A 17239-nucleotide genomic window follows, 5' to 3' on the forward strand; every position below is an offset into this window, starting at 1 on the left:
GAGCCTTATCTATTTATCATAGGTGAAATTGGCAAGCTTTGCAGGACAGCGGCTCCACTTTGGATCACAGGCATTTGAGTTCACTCGAGTTTATATTCAAAGGCTGGCTTTCTCAGCTGGGAGCTCAGTGGGTTTCGTGCATGTACGTAGTTGCAGTGACATTGCTGCGGCCGCTTCTCAAGTGCCCAGCTTCCACGCTGACAGCTCAACGCAATGCAGCAAATATAAACACGCGGGGACAAAACTCACCCTGACCTTGCCAGAGCAGTAGAAAGAGCCATACGCAAAGGCTGGGAATGGGTCTTCCCGCTTCCCGACCACACTTCCCCGCTTGCCACGTTAGAAAAGGGGGTTATACCCTAACTCCGCACCGCTGCTGCCAAACCCAAACCGCTTGAGACCCCGCAGCCCACCCGGCTGGGCCGGCGGCGAGCAGGCTGGGGTCGGGCAAAGCCAGGTCTCCTTCAACCGCGCCGCCCCCCAGCGCTGCCCGTCTCTCCGGCTGGGGAAGGACGGAGGGGACCCTCGTCGGGGCCTTCCGCCGAGGTAGCGGCGGCGGGAGCAGGGAACCGAGCCCCGAGCCCCCTCCGGGCGCCGGAGCCGCTCCACCGGGCGCCGCGAGCCTGAGGGGCGGCCGCGACACCTCCACCGCGGGCGGCACTGCGCCTGCCGCCGCCGCCGCCGCCCGGCTCGCCCCGCTGTTATAACAACACCAACAACAAGCGCTGACAATGATCACAATAATTATTATTGTTGTTATGGCGAGCGCCACGGTGCCCTGTGCGCCTCCGCCCGCCCCCAGGTGCGAGGCGCGGGGTGCCCCCTGGCGGCCCGCCGCCAGCGCAGCCCGCGGCGCCCCCCGTCCCGTCCCGTCCCATCCCGTCCCGTCCCGCCCCGCTCCGCTCCTCCCTGGCCCCGGGTCGCCCCCGGCCCCCCCGGCCGCCGCCACCGCCCCCCGCCGCTCTGAAGTTTGCAGGCGATTTCCTTTCCAGGCCGGCCTTATCTCGGCCCGCACGTTGCCGCGCGGTGACTAATAGCAGAATAACATTGTCTCGGGATAAAATAGCGCCGGGGCTGTTTACCCGCTCCATGGGGGTTCGCTATAAAAGGGCGCCGGGGACCGCCGCGGCAGCCAGACGCGCCGGGGCGCACCGAGCTGCTGCCTGCCCTAGCGCCGTGCCCCGACGGGGACGGGACACGAGCCTCCGTCCCGACGCTACCAGAGACTTTCGCCTCTTTTTTCACTTTTATTAATTTTCCCTCCTTTCCTATTCCTGTCCGCTCTCCACTGCCTGCTATGGATTATTCCCAGATGATCGTCTCGCTGCTCTTCGTGCTCTGCCCGGGGCTGCTGCCGGCAGGTAGGTGCCGGTCGCCAGCCCAGCCGCCAGCCGTCGCTGCTGCCGCCCAGGCTCAGCCCCGGCCCCGCGGGGGGCTGCGGGGTGGCTCCCCGGCTCTGTGCCGCCGGGCACCGCGGGGAAGGAGCCCGAGGAGGCTGAGGGTGCGGCGGGAGGGGAGGTCGGCGGAGATGCGCGGGGTGCATGGTGGCCGCGGGTGCTGAGCTCTGCCGCTCCCTCCCGCAGCCCCCGGAGCCGAGGCGGCCGCCGCGCCGACACCCGCTGCCGCTGCCACCGCCACCGCCGCCGCCGCGCCCCGCCGCGCCCGGCGCTGCTCCTGCTCCTCGCTGATGGATGAGGAGTGCGTCTACTTCTGCCACCTCGACATCATCTGGATCAACACCCCCGAGTGAGTGGACTTGGGGGGGCTTCGGCGGTTGCCGAGTGCTGGGTTTCCCTGTGGTTGAAGAAAGGTGGGGGGACACACGGGTTAAAATTAAGAACCACAAACTCCCTTGCAGAAATTGCAAGGGGAGGAGAAATAGTTATTTGCATTGTCTCTCCTATTGCTTCCCTGCCCTGCTCCGGCTTTTCTGCCGAGTTTAGCAACGAGACTGTTACCAGGAGAAGGCGAGCAGTATTTGACCACCTAGATTGAACATATAGCTCCTAATAGCCCTAACACACCTGCGTTCCTAAAATCTGGGCAGGAGTATTTCGTTCGGGTGCTGCTCAGCAAAGGCTGCGGGATACTTCTGTCTACGAATCAGAATCAGACAAAATGCCAAAAGCATGATTTTGCCAGCCTGAATCTGTCTGACCGTTTTTCTTTCCGACATGCTGGGAGGCTAGAAGGCTCGCTTTGACACAGGATGGCACCACGCCGCCTCTTGCTGCTCTCTCCTGCAAGTTAAAGCATCCCACATGTTAATAGGGTTATGTAGTGTCCATTTCAGCGGTCTCCTCGCTAAAATGTAGTGAGCCAGAGCCTTGCCTAACTCTACAAACACTGGCTCCAGTGGTTTGTTTTGCTGCTGAGCACAGAGAATCTGTTCCTCACTTTTATTGCTTCTTGCACGATTGGAAGTTACCAAAGTTCAAAGAGATGAGGTTTTATTGCTTTCCATCATGCAGGGAGGCACAGCAGCCTCATGAAATCACAATTAAAAGGCCATTAGCCTTGTCGGTAGCCATGCTAATGTTGCAGGATCATCAGAAACGTTTGCATGGAAACTGTGACTGGCAAGGCATTCCCAATCTCCCAGCCTTTACTCCTGCAATCAATCCCATTGATAAGATTGCCCAAAATACCCCACTGTTTTGAAGCCACAGAATTATTTGAATGACTTTCATGTTGTCTTTTTGATCGTAGGAAGACTGTTCCGTATGGTCTCGGAGGCCCTTCTCGATCCAGAAGATCACTGAAGGACGTGGTGCCGGAGATGCTTGCTGATCCTAGCAGCAGATGCCAATGTGCCAACCAGAAGGACAAGAAATGTCTGAACTTCTGCCAGACAGGAAAAGATCTCTGGTGCGTCTATTGTTGCTACTTTTAAAAAGGCAGTGCATGTAAAAGGGATGGATTGTGGTAGACTTACTCATTTTGGCGCTTACCAAGTGAATAATCTCCCCGAAGCCTTGCCTCCTACCTGAGTGCTCACACTGCTATGATACATATTATGGTTTGGCCCAGAAAGGTTGCTTATTACATGCCTTGAGAAGTGGTTGGTGAGATGCCTCACCTTGTGGACTGCAGACTTGTTTGGGTTTTTTTTTAACAACAGCACTTTTTCCCTTTTAACAGGGCTCAGTCCACGGTGGAGAAAACCTCACGTCACCGCAACGAAGCTGGCAATTGCATTGGACCCAAATGCATGAGCCAGCGGCTTGTTGACAGCAAGAAAATGAAGCGGTGAGTTTCTTCTCATCCTGTTGTAGTTCCCTGGAGTAGCAATAGAGAGCACAGTTCACCTGCCTTCGGGTCAGTGTGGGCTTAGCTGGTGATTTCAGCTTGAGAGTTAGAGGAATCAATGAGGATATCTTGAAGCATTTTCTTTGTGCAGTGGGCTTTTAACTTGTGAAGACATGAGTGCTGAGCTCTGCCTAGCTTCCTCCATTTGCTTAGAGGAAGAAGACTTAGCTGTAGGCCTAAAGATACACCTAATTCAGAAGAGCATGAAATAATGAGATACTGACAGAAATAAACAGAGCCTGTCATTTTACTGTGTTCATGCATTGTCTTAACTACTTAAAAATATTATGTCCCAACTATTCTAATATGAAGTTGAATCAGAATGCCTTTTCTTGGATAGTTTACTCCATTTTACTGGAGAGGAAAAAAAAAAGATTATTGGTCTAGCAGATTTCTAATATAGTGTTTCTCCTGGCTTGTGTGGCTGGCTTTTTAGACGCAGGAGACAGATTTCTACCTACCTTATGTCTTTACATTGCCTGATAAACCTATGTAAAAGGAATACAGGATGTTAGTGATGGAAATGACTGCAAAAAGATTGAGGAAGGGGAAAATGAAGACTAAATTCATATTGGAGCCCAATTTAGTATTTGAGATTGAGAGTAAATTTCAGGACTGTCCTTTGAGGTCTGTGCATAAGTTGAGTGGCAGTAGGCAGCAATATCACTCCACAGGGCAGTTCAGAGATACATGCATTGGATTTGGTGAAGCTACGAAGCCAGCTTTGAAGCTGAGTGTTAGTACAGCTGTACCAGCTCCAGCGTTCAGATATATGCTCGTGTAAAAGTTTGGCATACAGAAGTTTGCCCATACAAAAGAAGACTCTTCAGTGCTACTTTCACAAGCAGAACAGGATTTATGACGGCAGGCAGCTTGATGATTTTGAGTGAGACTTAGGCCCTAGGAGTCTTAAATTATTTTTGAAAATGGGGCATGCTTACTTACTTACTTGAAAAATGCACCCATTCATTGGAACCAGGATCAGGTTTACCTAAAAGAAATAAAAACAGCCAAAAAGAGTAATACGAAAGACCTCTTCTTCATAGCATACATGCTATTTAAGGAAGTCTAGGACATCTAGATCTGAATGAGTATTTTAACTTGTCTTAATGCTTGCATTTAAATTCTGAATATAATATTTCAAGTGGCTTAGGTTAACATAATTCTGACAGAGGTATAGCAATCAGGAGTTTCTGAGGATCCCATGGCAGAAATCTAGACTGAAGTTTATTTAGTCAAAAACTGAATGTCTGCACACTGGAGATGCATCTTCATTATTGCAACAATAAATGTATATTTCTTGGTTTTGTAGGCTGGAATCTATTGGTAATAGTATCAAAGCTTCCTTCAGTATTGCAAAGCTGAAGGCTGAGCTCCAGAAAGGGCGGAAGCTGAAACATAACAGGGCGAACAAAAGGCAAAGCTTCTGGGAAAGCCTGAAAGCATCCTAGTGGGAAGATCACCTGAATCTTTCTCCATCACACTTGCTGACAAAGGATCACCAAAACTCTCTCTCGACTTCTAACATTCCACAATGGTGAAGGGTCTCTCTGTCCGAGTGTTTGCGCAGCAGAACAAAACACTGAGGAAGTACCGTATTTGGAGGTATAAAAGGAAAAGATTTCATCATCTTGGAATTCAGATGGATGGCTAGAGGGGGTCAAGGGAAATCCACCGTAACATACATGAAAAGCCATCTTTCTGAAGAAATGTTTAAATATTGCTTCTGGAATGTTACCCATCAATTGCGCAGCTTTCAGGGTCTACATCAAAAGCATCTTGCAAGGAAGACCTCAGAGACATGCTTAGAAAGACAGAAATCAAGATCTCAGTGGACAAACTTCAAGGCAAAAAACTCTACCTTTTGATTAAAATGCAAAAATGAAAGCCACAGTGCTACTTTAATCAGGACTTACTGCATATATACATGTCTACCTCGCGTACTGTTTGTTGCACTCCTGCTAGAGTATTTTGACACCTTGTTATTGCCTTTACTAATCAGCTGCAACCCTTTGCCTTTTTTCAGAAGTGTAGTTTACTTGTACAACCAGAGTTATCTGAATGTAGGTCAGACACTGTGGTTGTTTGCATACTCAAATCCTTTGGTTTTAGATACCAAAGGACTCTTCAACATAAAATAAAAATTAGAGGACACTACTAGGTTTCCTATAACAAGAATATTAGAACTGAGGTTCTAATAATAGAGGTTGTTGTGTCTTACATTGCACCAAAAATGCACTGAAGTGGGGATGTACCAGAGGCTGTTGTGAGGTACATTCAGTGCCTTGTTTGGTAGAATTGTGTTGAGACAAAGGGTTGTTTTGAATTATGTCAAAGGGCTAATATTGGGTGAATGTTTATAGCAGTGAATTTATTCACATTGTTGAATTTGCTGACAGGTTGAATCTTATGTGCTTTTTTTTTTTTTTGTGTTTTATATTTATATTCACACAAATTCTTCCTTATATTTACCATGTTGAATACACATTGAAGTAGGCCATATTGGTCTATGCATGTTTCATGTATTTCTGTATGAAATTGGAAAATGCTTTATGCCTATCAAGGTAAATATCTTCAGAAATAAATATTTTTATTTACTGTATGGCTTGGTTTTCATATGCCCCGCTTTTCCATTGTCTGTGGCTCCATGATCAGGGAGGTAGATTGCCCCACATACAAAGCTGACCTAGATGAAGTGTGTGCTTTTCAGTCAGATTAGCCAGATCACAACACAGAAAGTTTGTGCCAGATGTGAGGCAACAGGTAATGCTTGTTCTATCTTCAAGCTGGCTTATCAAAACTTCACTGCAAAATTTGAATTGGCCAAATGAATTTGTCCTGGTGCAGCATTCTCACATGGCTGATGTCTTTTTCATCCAATAGTACAGTCTCATGCTGGATTTACAGTACCATTAAAATATGGCCAGTAAGGGTTTGGATATAGATGAACTAGGGGAGAAAATGCACAGACTAGATGCTTTGTGGGCTATATTGGACCAGGCAATGTTAGGTTACTTATTATGATGCTATCCTAGAAGTCTCAGCCCAGCCCATGCAAGTTAGAGACCTCAATGGAGTCTGACCTAAGCCCAGGAAAGAGCTAGAGCAATAGTCAAACTTTGCATGTCTTTAAACACTGCCCTAAAGTAGTTATAGGTGGAAAGATGCTTAAAGCAAATAAATGGATTTAATAATCTGTGATCCTACAGAAAAAATAAATGCACAAGAGTGAAGTCCATGGATAAAATAGAGTGGTTTGGGTTTTTTAAAAAACCAAACCTCTACAAACAACTACAATGCAAGGTGTGTGACACAAACACTGACATTAAAATTTCTGCATTAAAAATTTCTGAAACTGTTCCGGGTTTCTTGTCAGTATTCATTTGTTTGCAACATTTTTCACACCAAAACGCTGCAAGGCTCAATAAAGCCCATATCATGTTTCCTTCACACTGTTCTGCTACATTTTGTGGCAGTATTTCCATGGAGAGATGCCAGTGCTGGCACCCTGGGTCCAACAGGAGAGCCGGAAAGAATCATGAGCCCCTGCCCTTCTGCAGGGCAGGATGTGGCCCCTGGAGCTGCCCTTTGATCACTGTATCACCAGTGCTAACTGCCCAGGATGCGCATGGATCAGTGACCTCTGTCAGGTGTGAAGAGACCTCACTAACACTCCCTGTTTCCCCATTTCTTCCCCTACCAGTGGTTGCCTTAGGCAGGGAAAATAAACAAACAAGTACCCGAGGTGCTGCCTCTCACCCAGCCAAAGCAGCAGACGAGCAGGTGGTGTGGAGTTCCCCTGCGAGGGAATGGGCTGCGCATTGACAGCCAGGTCTCAGTTGCTCCTGTTTTCTCTCCCAGAAGAGAGTGGCAGGAGAGGAGTGATTCTGGGAGTGCAGTAGTGCCGCAGCAGCGCCTGTGCTGTTGTTAAGGCTGGTTATCCGGATTCTGTAGATGGCCAGGGTAAATGGAGCTGTGGATGGGCTTTAGTAGCCCAAATTCCTGGCCAGCTGCTTAAGTGATGCTTGAGACACCATCCTAAAAATAAACTTGTTCCTTCTAGGGTTTACTCTGTTCATGCCTAGACTCGAAAGCTGTCTTTCATCCTCCTTTCCTTCCCTGTAAACTGACCCCGCTCCTTGCTCATGCTGCAGCTTTGTGTAGGATGGACACCCACAGGCCTTCTGGGGAAGGCTTGGTTCTCAGAGCTGTGTGAGGTAAAGCAAGATACCTTCACAGCACTGAGCCCAAGTGGCAATGCAAAAAGCATGAGGAGGGTGAGAAGCTCCTCTGCCAGGGGCTTGCAGGCTTTGGGAAGAGCGGCTGAAACCATTTCTTGCTGCCCAGCCTGCTCCTGTTCATGTGCAGCAGGAGCAGAAGGGGATGTGCCCCTGCCCCAACCCCATGCTGTTCACCTTCTGTCATAGGAGCATAAACTGCAGCTTACCCTGGTTTGCATTAATGAACTGGACTGAAAACCAGAATTTAACAGTCTGTTTGTCTCACTGAATAAGCAAAAGGGAAATAAAGCATTTTATCTCAAGGCTGGCTCGCAGACAAGTACGAGGGTCTGTCCCAGAGGTTTGCTCCTTCTCAAAGCAAGTTCCATAGCAGAAAGAGATTCAATAACTCAGGCCAGAACCCCTGGTGAAAAAAGAGAGGCATGGTATGTGCTGGGATTTATGGCACTGAACACAGAGGAGTGTAAAAGTACATTCTTACTTATAATAAATGACCTGAGCAAAAAACTATTCTACCTGAAGCCAATGGAAACATTGTGCTGACTGCAGAGGCAAGGCTGCAGAGTCAGAGCTCTCATTCTTCTGACCATAACTAATCTCACTTCTTCTCTTAAAAAGTAAACCTTTCACGACCATGTTCTATCTCCTTTTTAAGTGAGAAGTTCTTCCAATCAAGGATGAAATTTGAGAAGGACGAAGGGAAGCATATAGAGAGGAAGGCCACCGCTGTGTAGCATTGCCATACCCTAATGGTCCCAAAATACAGCTAACATACAGCTAAAATTCAGCTCGGATCAAGAGCAAGGAAAGGCCCCATTCCAGAGCTGTTATCAAGTTGTATCTCCCTCCACTGCTTTTTCCTGGATTCAGCCAGGAAAAATGGCTGAATGGCCATTACTGAAACTGAAAAAAGCTTTACAGGAAAGGACAAATATTTCTCTCCAAAATTAAGCTTGCTGTACTTATTTTTATTCAATGCTGTGTGTAATTCTTCTTTGCTCAGCTGGTTTATTTTTATTTTCTCTGGATAAAGGGTGTTTTGACTATATATCAAAACAAGGTATACAATGAAACAAAGCTTCGACATGTGAGTCAGGCTTCAAGTCAGGAAAATACTACAATGCTACTGAAATTCCTTCCATCTTATCTACATAATTCTGACCTAAGTTTTCCAGAAATGGCTACTCTAATCCGTACCATGTTATCGTGAACTGCCCTGAAATAATTCATGCAGGATGTCCTAATGTGGCTGCCTATAGAAGTTACGAAATACCAGTCTCTTTGTTAATGTTTCCTTACATTAGGATAAATTTAGCCACCACAACACACTTCTATATTTACAAACACAGAATGAGCTGGATAAACCACTGTTTGAATGCTATCTGATGTTTACTTTCTTCACACTCAACTGTTTGTGTATATAAAACCATATCAATTTAGACTTTGCTTGCATCATGAAGCTATTATTCGTTTCCTTGGGTAGAAATTCAGTTTCCATGTTCAGCCAATATCTTTATTTAATTTACTGTTCTTCCTTTGTGACCTAGGAAATAAAAGCACGGAGTTTTTGATTAATTAGAGGAGAATGCTTAGAAGCTGCGATAGTGAGTGTAAGTATGCAGAGAGACCGAGAGCCATAGATAAAGTACAAAGATAGTGGCAGGATCATTTTTCCTGAGGTAAACATCACGCCAATGACATTTTGGAAACTTAGCCAGAATGGGTGTTCGTGTCTTTCTTTATTTTATATCTCTGATCAAATCTGAGCTTGGTGAAAAATGATAGGGAAGCCTATTTTGCTGTTTCTCAATATGGTTAAACAACCAGTTGGTATGTCTTAGTGTTGCGTGTGGGACAAGTTCCTCTGCTCTGATCAGGTCAAGGAGACCTGAATTCTGCCTGAAGTCCACTGGGTCAGTCGGTCAGCCAACAATTTCCTCAGCTTTAGAGGAATCATTTGTGCCTGTGAAAACGAGAGCAGAATTTCACCCAAAAAGGCTTCATTCTTTCTGGTATCGCCACAATGGAAGCAAACGGACACTGGGTCGCTGATGCTAGCACAGGGCTCCAGTGGCCTTTGCTGTCCTTGATCTGGGTTTGAGTGGGTTTTTTGTTGTTGGTTTTGGTTTTTTTTTCTCCCTGCAAGCAACAAATTACATAAATAGCACTTTGGTAAGCAGTGGGGCAGTTCGCCTCTGGCTCAAGAAAGCTGCATTCAGAAACGGATGAGCCCTGTGGAGTTTGTGGTTTCATTGACCTCTCCAACTATTTTGGGGGCTGCAGAAATGATTTAAGTTCACCAGCTTATAATTCAAGCCCACACTGTTGTTGTTGTGTTTTTCCCCTCAAGGAAATGGAAAAAAAAAAAAACCAACCCAAAACCAACAACCCAACCCTAAACCTAAATTTTTTCTAGCTAAAGGAAAAATGTATGTTATGTGCCAGTCACTAGAAACAAATCCAACCTCTAGTCTGGCAAGAAGAAAGCATCACTGTATTTTGATCATATATATTGGATTTACATTTTCCTCTGCTTTTTCCATCTCCTTTCACAGTCACAAGTCATCCAAGCACTTGGTGAAGTGTCCATCACGAAAAATTAGCCAATGCCCTAAGGACTTGTGCAAAGGTAGGCACACACATCGAATGTTTTGATGGAACAGAGCTTCTCATTTTGTCATCTTTCTCATCTTCATTTGAGTCCTATTGTTGTAAGAGATCTGCTTTTCTTCTACTTCTTATTTTCATCTTTTCGTATTTCCAACAGAAGTATATTTGCAAACTAGATAGCAAAACAGTGGACAGAAAAATTGGGCAAATGGTGCTTGTTGCATTCTTACCAGATATGTGCAGGCTTTAAGTTGTGTATTAGCCTGTGGAAGGATTTCTAAGTGCCTGAGACCTCTTACAAGTGATTTAACTAACAACAAGGCTCAGCCCTGCAAAGAATCAAACTCTGTGGCCATCAGCTGCTCATGAAAATGTGGTCAGGTAAGTGTGCCCAGACTGAGCTTCAAAGGATCCAAGGTGCTGGATGCTTTGCAGGACCAACCTTACTCCTCAAGGAAGTAAGGACTTCTGTACTTTCTCATACCCTGAACTTGCTCACCGGCTTTGGTGAGCATATCTCAAGCAGCATAAGCAAGCACAAAACAAGAACCATGATATTATCTGCAGGAGAAGTACTTTGAGAGTGACCGCTGGGTTTTTCCCTCATGACTGTATGTCTCATCTGACCTCAAGGGAGACATCTCTTTCCTCGCACATGGGCTGTCCAGCACATCCATCAGGCAGATAACTTCATTATGTGGCAAGGGCAAGCAGGCATCAAAGAACCCATCCTGCTGGAAAGAGTGATCATTGCTGGGCTGCACAGAGCCTACCCTGCATGATGCTGCTGCCAGCATGCTCCTTGGGGGACAAGACAGAGGGTAGCTGCAAGTCACAAATCACACCAGCAGCCTTGCTCAGTGCCCTGGAAAGGTAAATCACCCTTCCCACATGGTTGAGGGTTCACCCTGGCTAATGCCATGCAGGCTGCTTTGCAATGGCAGCTGCTCTTTCAATACCTATGGTCTCAAAATGACCCCACAGGTTTTCTCAGTATCTTACAGCAGATTTTTCTGAGAAAGCATCTCACCTGGGAGGGCTGTCCACTCATTACTGAGGTGAGTTTGGAGGAACACCACTGATCTCACCAGCCCAGAGTTTTTTCAGTGTATCAGTCATGGAGCAATACCATATGACTCTGAAATCCATGGATACCTCTACAGAGGTCCACGTTTCTTCCATGTATTCAGAAGAAAAATCTTTTGATCATTTACCCATAAATTTTACTCCCCTATTTTTCTAAATTCTTATGCCTTTTCCTGAGGACTTGGCCTACTGTTTTTCCTCCTGGGTCTCCTGCTAACCATTACATCATTTTCAGTACACATCCAGCTGGATGCTTTGCAGTGATGTGCTTTCCAGTGGCTTCCAAATGCGCATTCAGGCTGTTAACTTACTTAACCCTGAGTCTGCTTCATCCTAAGCACACTGACATCTTTCACCTGGCTGAGAAGCAAAGTGCCTGTGAGTGCCGTCCTTTGCTCTGAATTGGCAACGAATTACGGATTGCTGGTTCCGGTGTTGACCCTTTAGGCAAGTCAGAAAGTTGGCTGGATATTACTATACAGTAAAAATTCATTCTTTGAACTAACCACTTTCTGCTGAGTAATTCCTTTTCTCTGCAAACATTTCTATAAATGTCTATACATGCCCAGGGGTCAGCTTTCTAAGCAAACTACAGCCTTTCTTTCGCCAGCCCTTTATTTTTCTTCTCTCAAGCATTTCTGTGCTGTTTCTGTGACCAAACACAACTTTTGTGAGCTGTCTCTGCATGAAGCTGTGATTGTAGTTGCTTTTTCAACCTGTGATCCGTGAACATCTGAGGAGCCGTGAAACATGATTAAGGGATGCAAGTTCATATGTGCTTTACTACAACCTGCATATGTGAAATTCCTGCAACAGTTTGGACTTTCACTGGAATTTTTTTGTGGTCCACATTACAAATTAATTAAATCTGTGTCTTATACATGGAAAATAGGTTTGAATAGTGTTGCAAACTGAAGCTGTCAGCATAGGAAGGTGCAGAATTGAGTCCAGCCACATAGCAAGTAAGAAAGAAACCATTCTGATTAAAAGAAGTATGTAACTATATAACTACATTATCAGGTACTGCAAAGTGTGTGAGCAGCAGGGTACATCAGGGAAAACTCGAAGCGTCTACCACCTCTGCATGTGTACCTGTAAGTATGGAAGTGTGCGCAGTGTAATGTAACGTAACGTAACGATAGGGAAGATCTTTCTGATGTCGTACAAGACATTCTGGATCCAGTTCCCACTGTCAGAAAACTCCAGACTCAAGGGGCTCTCTGCCTTGATGTCTGTCTCTTTTTTCCCTGTTTAATCCAGCAGAACTCTGGTCAGGATAGCAAAATTCTGTAGGTGCCCTTGCAAAGGCTGCTTTTAAAAAGGGTGCTGCTGTTCATAGCACTCTGCCCAGTCACTGTTATGCAGAATGGTTGCTTTTGCCCAGGCTTCTAGTCTGTTCAAATAAACTCATGTTGTTTATATGGATTTTTTTACTATTAGGTCTACAAAGAGAGAGTATATTTGCCCTCAGTTTTCCCTCTCCGGACAGCACAACTGGAGAGCTCTGAATGGTTTACTGGCTAATTAAAAACAGACCACAGGTTTTGGTTAGGTTTTTTTGTCCCCTTCTTTTTGCTGCATTCCAGTTTGTTTAGCTGCTCAGCGGGGATTTGACAGGGGCATTGTTAAGGAGACAAAGAACCTCTGGCTTGGGTGACATTAGTGTGCTAAGAAATGCCTCCTTTTCACCTGACAGCCTAACCAAATTGGATCAGGTATCGGAAAGACTGGCAAAACATCGGAGGACATGAAATATTTAGCAAATGACTGACCTGCACATCCTACCTGGCTCTGGCTAAGGTAACAACTTTGCAGGGGAGCTGAGGCAGAACTGCCTTTCTCCCTCCACCTGACAAGCTCAAACAGGTGATAAATTACCAGAACTAATTGTTGCCCTGACAGGCCTTTGATCCCTGGAAGAGTCAATTTATAAATGATGAGCTCCCTTTACATGCCACCACTGATGGAGCTGTTGAAACAGTTATAAAATCAATAATCCCTGTGGTCTGGGGATCTTTTAGTTTTCTCCCATTTATTCAGGAGACAGTTCAAAGTGTCTGCAAATGCTCATTTCCGTCTCTTCTCAGCACCCTGCCCAGAAAAAGTCAGGCATTGCTGCAGGAGTGAGGCTTGGTAAAGAGGGAGAGACAGCATTTGAAAAGCAGGCCAGTCAGATGACCATCAAGTAGGAAGCAGGATGCTCTCCAGATCTTGCTCTCAGCCACTGGGATGGTGTCTCCAGGAAGAGAAAATTGCCAAAAACAAGGGCAGAAAGGCAAGGTAGGAAAATATTGGATGGTGAACAGCATCATGGGGAATGGCAGCATCTTCAGGGTGGCAGTGGAACTGAAATCCCTTTCATGGTCCCCAGTGTCCAGCCTGTATAAGGAACCCAGCCAGCCTGTTCCTGGGGCCATGCTGCCTCCCCCAGAAGCAGAGGTCCCAGCAGTCTGTTGCCACACATCTCCACCTGTGGCCATCTGGTTATAGCACAGCAGAGTGTCAAGATCTGGGGTATATGGCCTCATCTGCATATGGCTTTAAGTGCCCAGAGTCCACCTGGCCCAGCAATGATTGTACTATCTGTTTCTGTTGAGTGTGAACTTGGCTTCACCAATTTAAAGGAACAAGCCAATACTTAGCCAAATAGGTGGGTGGCATTTCAAGTGCAGAATTTGGTTGTAGACCTGTACTGCAAGAGCATATCGTGACCACCACATGCCAGACAACCCTATGAAACCTTGCCCTTGGGCTGTTTGAGCAGGTTGCTAGCTCTTTTACAACAGACCCCTTTACAGAGCAGTCAGGAAACTCCAGAGTTCTAGTTTCTCTTACACAGTCATTTTACAGCTTCCTTTTTTTAGGTATAAATTGAAAATTTATATCTAAGTATAGAAGGATACTTCAATTAAGAGATCTAAGAGAGCTGTGTTCACAGCCCCGACAAGTCAGTGTAGCATCAGTGACTGGATGCTATGCTGACTAGTAAGAGGCAGCACCAAAGCAGAAATGGTCCTCCTATTCAACAGGCCTTCTCTGATTGAGAGGCTCCTCCGAGGCCTGCAGGTGCGAGAGGGACAATGGCCATCACCAGCGATGGCCATGCAGAGAGAGGAGCAATGTTTCATTTCAACTGGAAGGAAAATCTGGCTGAATCCTGGTGGCCCCTTCACAGGAACGCCTGTTGTTTTTAAACAGGAGACAGAAAGGGTTATGCTCACTGCTCAGTACCCCGGAGTGCAAGCATTTGGCTTCTCGCAGCCCACCTCACAGGGAGTGCCAGCACCACCACCAGGGTCATCTGGGACCCCATTTTCCTTGGGCCACTAGAAGCAAAGGACAACTTGGAAGGATAGAAGGAAAGTCCTTGGCCTGCTCTTGCTGGTGTTTGCTCATTTTCCAGTTGTGATAAAAAACCAGGAGCACTCCAACAGGGTCTGGCTTACTCCTGGGAACAATGTTTGCAGGCTTGGACCCAGTGTCATTACCACTCACCAACTATTGAAAACACAACCTAGTAGTCATAAGTCTGCCTCATATCTGGAAACCTTATTTGCACACAATCCTGTCTTTCAGTACAAGCACTTTTCCTGTGCCTGATCAGTCTGGTGAGAGAGCGCTCCCTAGAAAAATGGAACACCACAGCCTAAGTGCATGCATGAGGCGGGAACAATAGGAGGTGATGACTGATGCTTCACTTTCCATTCTCCCCTGAAAGCTTGTACACAAATGTGAGGTTTTGTAATGCGGTTCAATGTGGTTACTCCAAAGCTGTCTGGGGCCTGGCCAACAAGGCTTGCACTAACCACAGACAGATGAGGTGCTCCCTAAGAGTGGAACTTCCCTCTGGTGTCCTCCAGACTAAGGAACACTTGGACTGAATCACTGCATCCCTTACAGAAAGAAAGTTTATTACAGAGATGTTATAAACTGTAACTAGCTGTTACTAACTGAATGAAGGAAATGGCACATGCACATGGCTTACACAGTGAGATCCTGCTCTTGTCCAGCCTAGTTCTTCTCTGTCTTACCAACTTTGGAAGTTCTCCAGACCTCCAGCCTTGGTAGTGTGCAGGTGATCCATAGGGATATTTTTCTTCAGGCCACAAGAAGGCCCTAGGGCTGGGAAATAAACATTAACAAGTTCCTAAACTAATGTTGAATGGAGTTAGACACAACATGCAGCCTTCCACTGGAAGGAGAACTGAAACCTTTCGTAAAGAGAAAAAGAGTTTGGGGATGACTTTGCTTCACCAGTTTGTGTAGTAAACTGACAGAAGCTCATGTAAGTTGACAGCCCCAGAGGAAAAGAAGAATCTACCTCAAAAATACGGTTTCTGAAACTAGGTCTGGAGGACAGCCTTAATCACTGCGCACTCTAGGAAGCTATGTCTTGAAGAGGCAACAAGGCAGAGGTACGAACACTGCAAAAGCGAAATGAGACTGAAGGGACGCAGTCTGTACAGCCTCTTGATGCAAGAATGCGGCTAGCTCCTGCAGCCTGGCCTACCACCCTCATATAGCTGGGCTGACTCAAGAGGAAGAGATGACTAGTTTTGATTATCATACTAAGAAAAAAAAAGAAAAAGAAAATTTCTTCATGCTCTTTCTGACTTAGTCAGCTATTTGTAGAGCCTGTCACACCCAGATGTTATTTATATCGTATACTTCCAGGACAATCTTTCATTGGGAAATATTCTGCCCTGAAAAAAGGGGAAGGGTAAAATAATTAAAGAACATAGTTGAAAAGAAATCTTGTAAAGTGGTAATTTTAGTGTGGTTAGAAAGGATGTAGAAACAGCACTGAAGCCATTGCTCTCCATAACATCAAAGTACATGCCAGGATCTCACTGTAGAGCAGTTCTCACAGTACTCCAGGTTTGAAGAAACCTTGTGAATGCATGCCATGTGTGACTACAATCAGAAAGTCAGATCATTTAGACAGCACTGGCATTCCTTGACAGAACTAGTTCAAGCCCTGTTTCTCAATGTGAGTTTGGCTGGTGAGAAAGTCAAAGTCAGGATGGCTGAAGTTTCCAGAGTGGTATCAAACATGAGGATTGAGCAGATCCAGGCCCACTACACTCTGCCCTGAAATACCTAGGTGTCATCAGTGAACAGTTATGCTAGCTTTGAGCCACGTGGGTAGTCAGTGAAACCTGAAGAAGTGACTTTCTGTGCTGAAGAAAGAGAACAAAGTTGTGAGATGGGGCCACCTTGATTTGCATCAATTTCTCATTAATGTTTGACAGCAGAGGGTACTGCTAGCTGCTGCAAAAAACTATTGTAACAGCAAAACCTGTTGTCCTCAGGTCTCTAATATTCACAGCCAATCGCACGAGAGATGTGTGTCTACTTTTACTTTGGATAAGTTGAAATGTTGTTTTTCTCTTCATTGGATGAGATGATCGAGATGCAGATAACTTCTAAATTGAGCTTGACTGTTCACTGCAGATGAAAACAAGGAAGAGGACAACAGTCTATCTCTTGATGATGATGAGCAAGTGCACATAAACTGTTGTTGACTTTTCTCTTGATCCAGAGACCTGCATACAGCTGCAAAGATGGAGCAAGCTTGGCTTATCTCCTATTTGTTTAATGAGCAGTTTACCTGGTAGAGATGCTGGCCTCAAGTTCACAGGGACTTGTGTTTGTGTTTCGCAGCATTGCAATGACACAAAGAGCTCTGCTGAGGTACAGGGAACTGTGTTACTCATTGTTGGTGGCTGATGTTGAAAAGGTTGAGGCAATATCCATAGGCTTGAATGAATAGTAACAATAAGGATGGCACTTGCAAGAAGTGAGTTTTCTAGTTAGGCATCATCTTCTAGCACCTCCCAGGTTAATGGTAGCACTAACACTTATGGCAGCAGAAGGTGATTAGAGGGATAAAAGACATGGTCAGTATTAATGTCCAACCAACTCAATTTCCAAAATGTTTATGACTATGGGAAAGAGCAGAAGAGAAAGGTAGACAGGGAGGGCGTGGAAGT

The 17239-nt window shown here is 45.8% G+C and overlaps 1 protein-coding gene across 1 annotated transcript; it reads left to right on the forward strand.

Annotated features, from left to right (window-relative positions):
- Positions 1–1127: 1127 nt before the first annotated feature.
- On the forward strand, positions 1128–5911 carry EDN1 (endothelin 1). The gene is made up of 5 exons (XM_030486771.1): positions 1128–1361; positions 1584–1746; positions 2710–2868; positions 3142–3249; positions 4622–5911. The coding sequence occupies exons 1-5, from the start codon at positions 1298–1300 to the stop codon at positions 4758–4760; spliced, it is 633 nt and encodes a 210-aa protein (XP_030342631.1). The 5' UTR covers positions 1128–1297; the 3' UTR covers positions 4761–5911.
- Positions 5912–17239: the final 11328 nt, after the last annotated feature.

This window comes from Strigops habroptila, chromosome 1 (genome assembly GCF_004027225.2).
Source record: "Strigops habroptila isolate Jane chromosome 1, bStrHab1.2.pri, whole genome shotgun sequence".
NCBI classification, from domain to species: Eukaryota; Metazoa; Chordata; class Aves; order Psittaciformes; family Psittacidae; genus Strigops; species Strigops habroptila.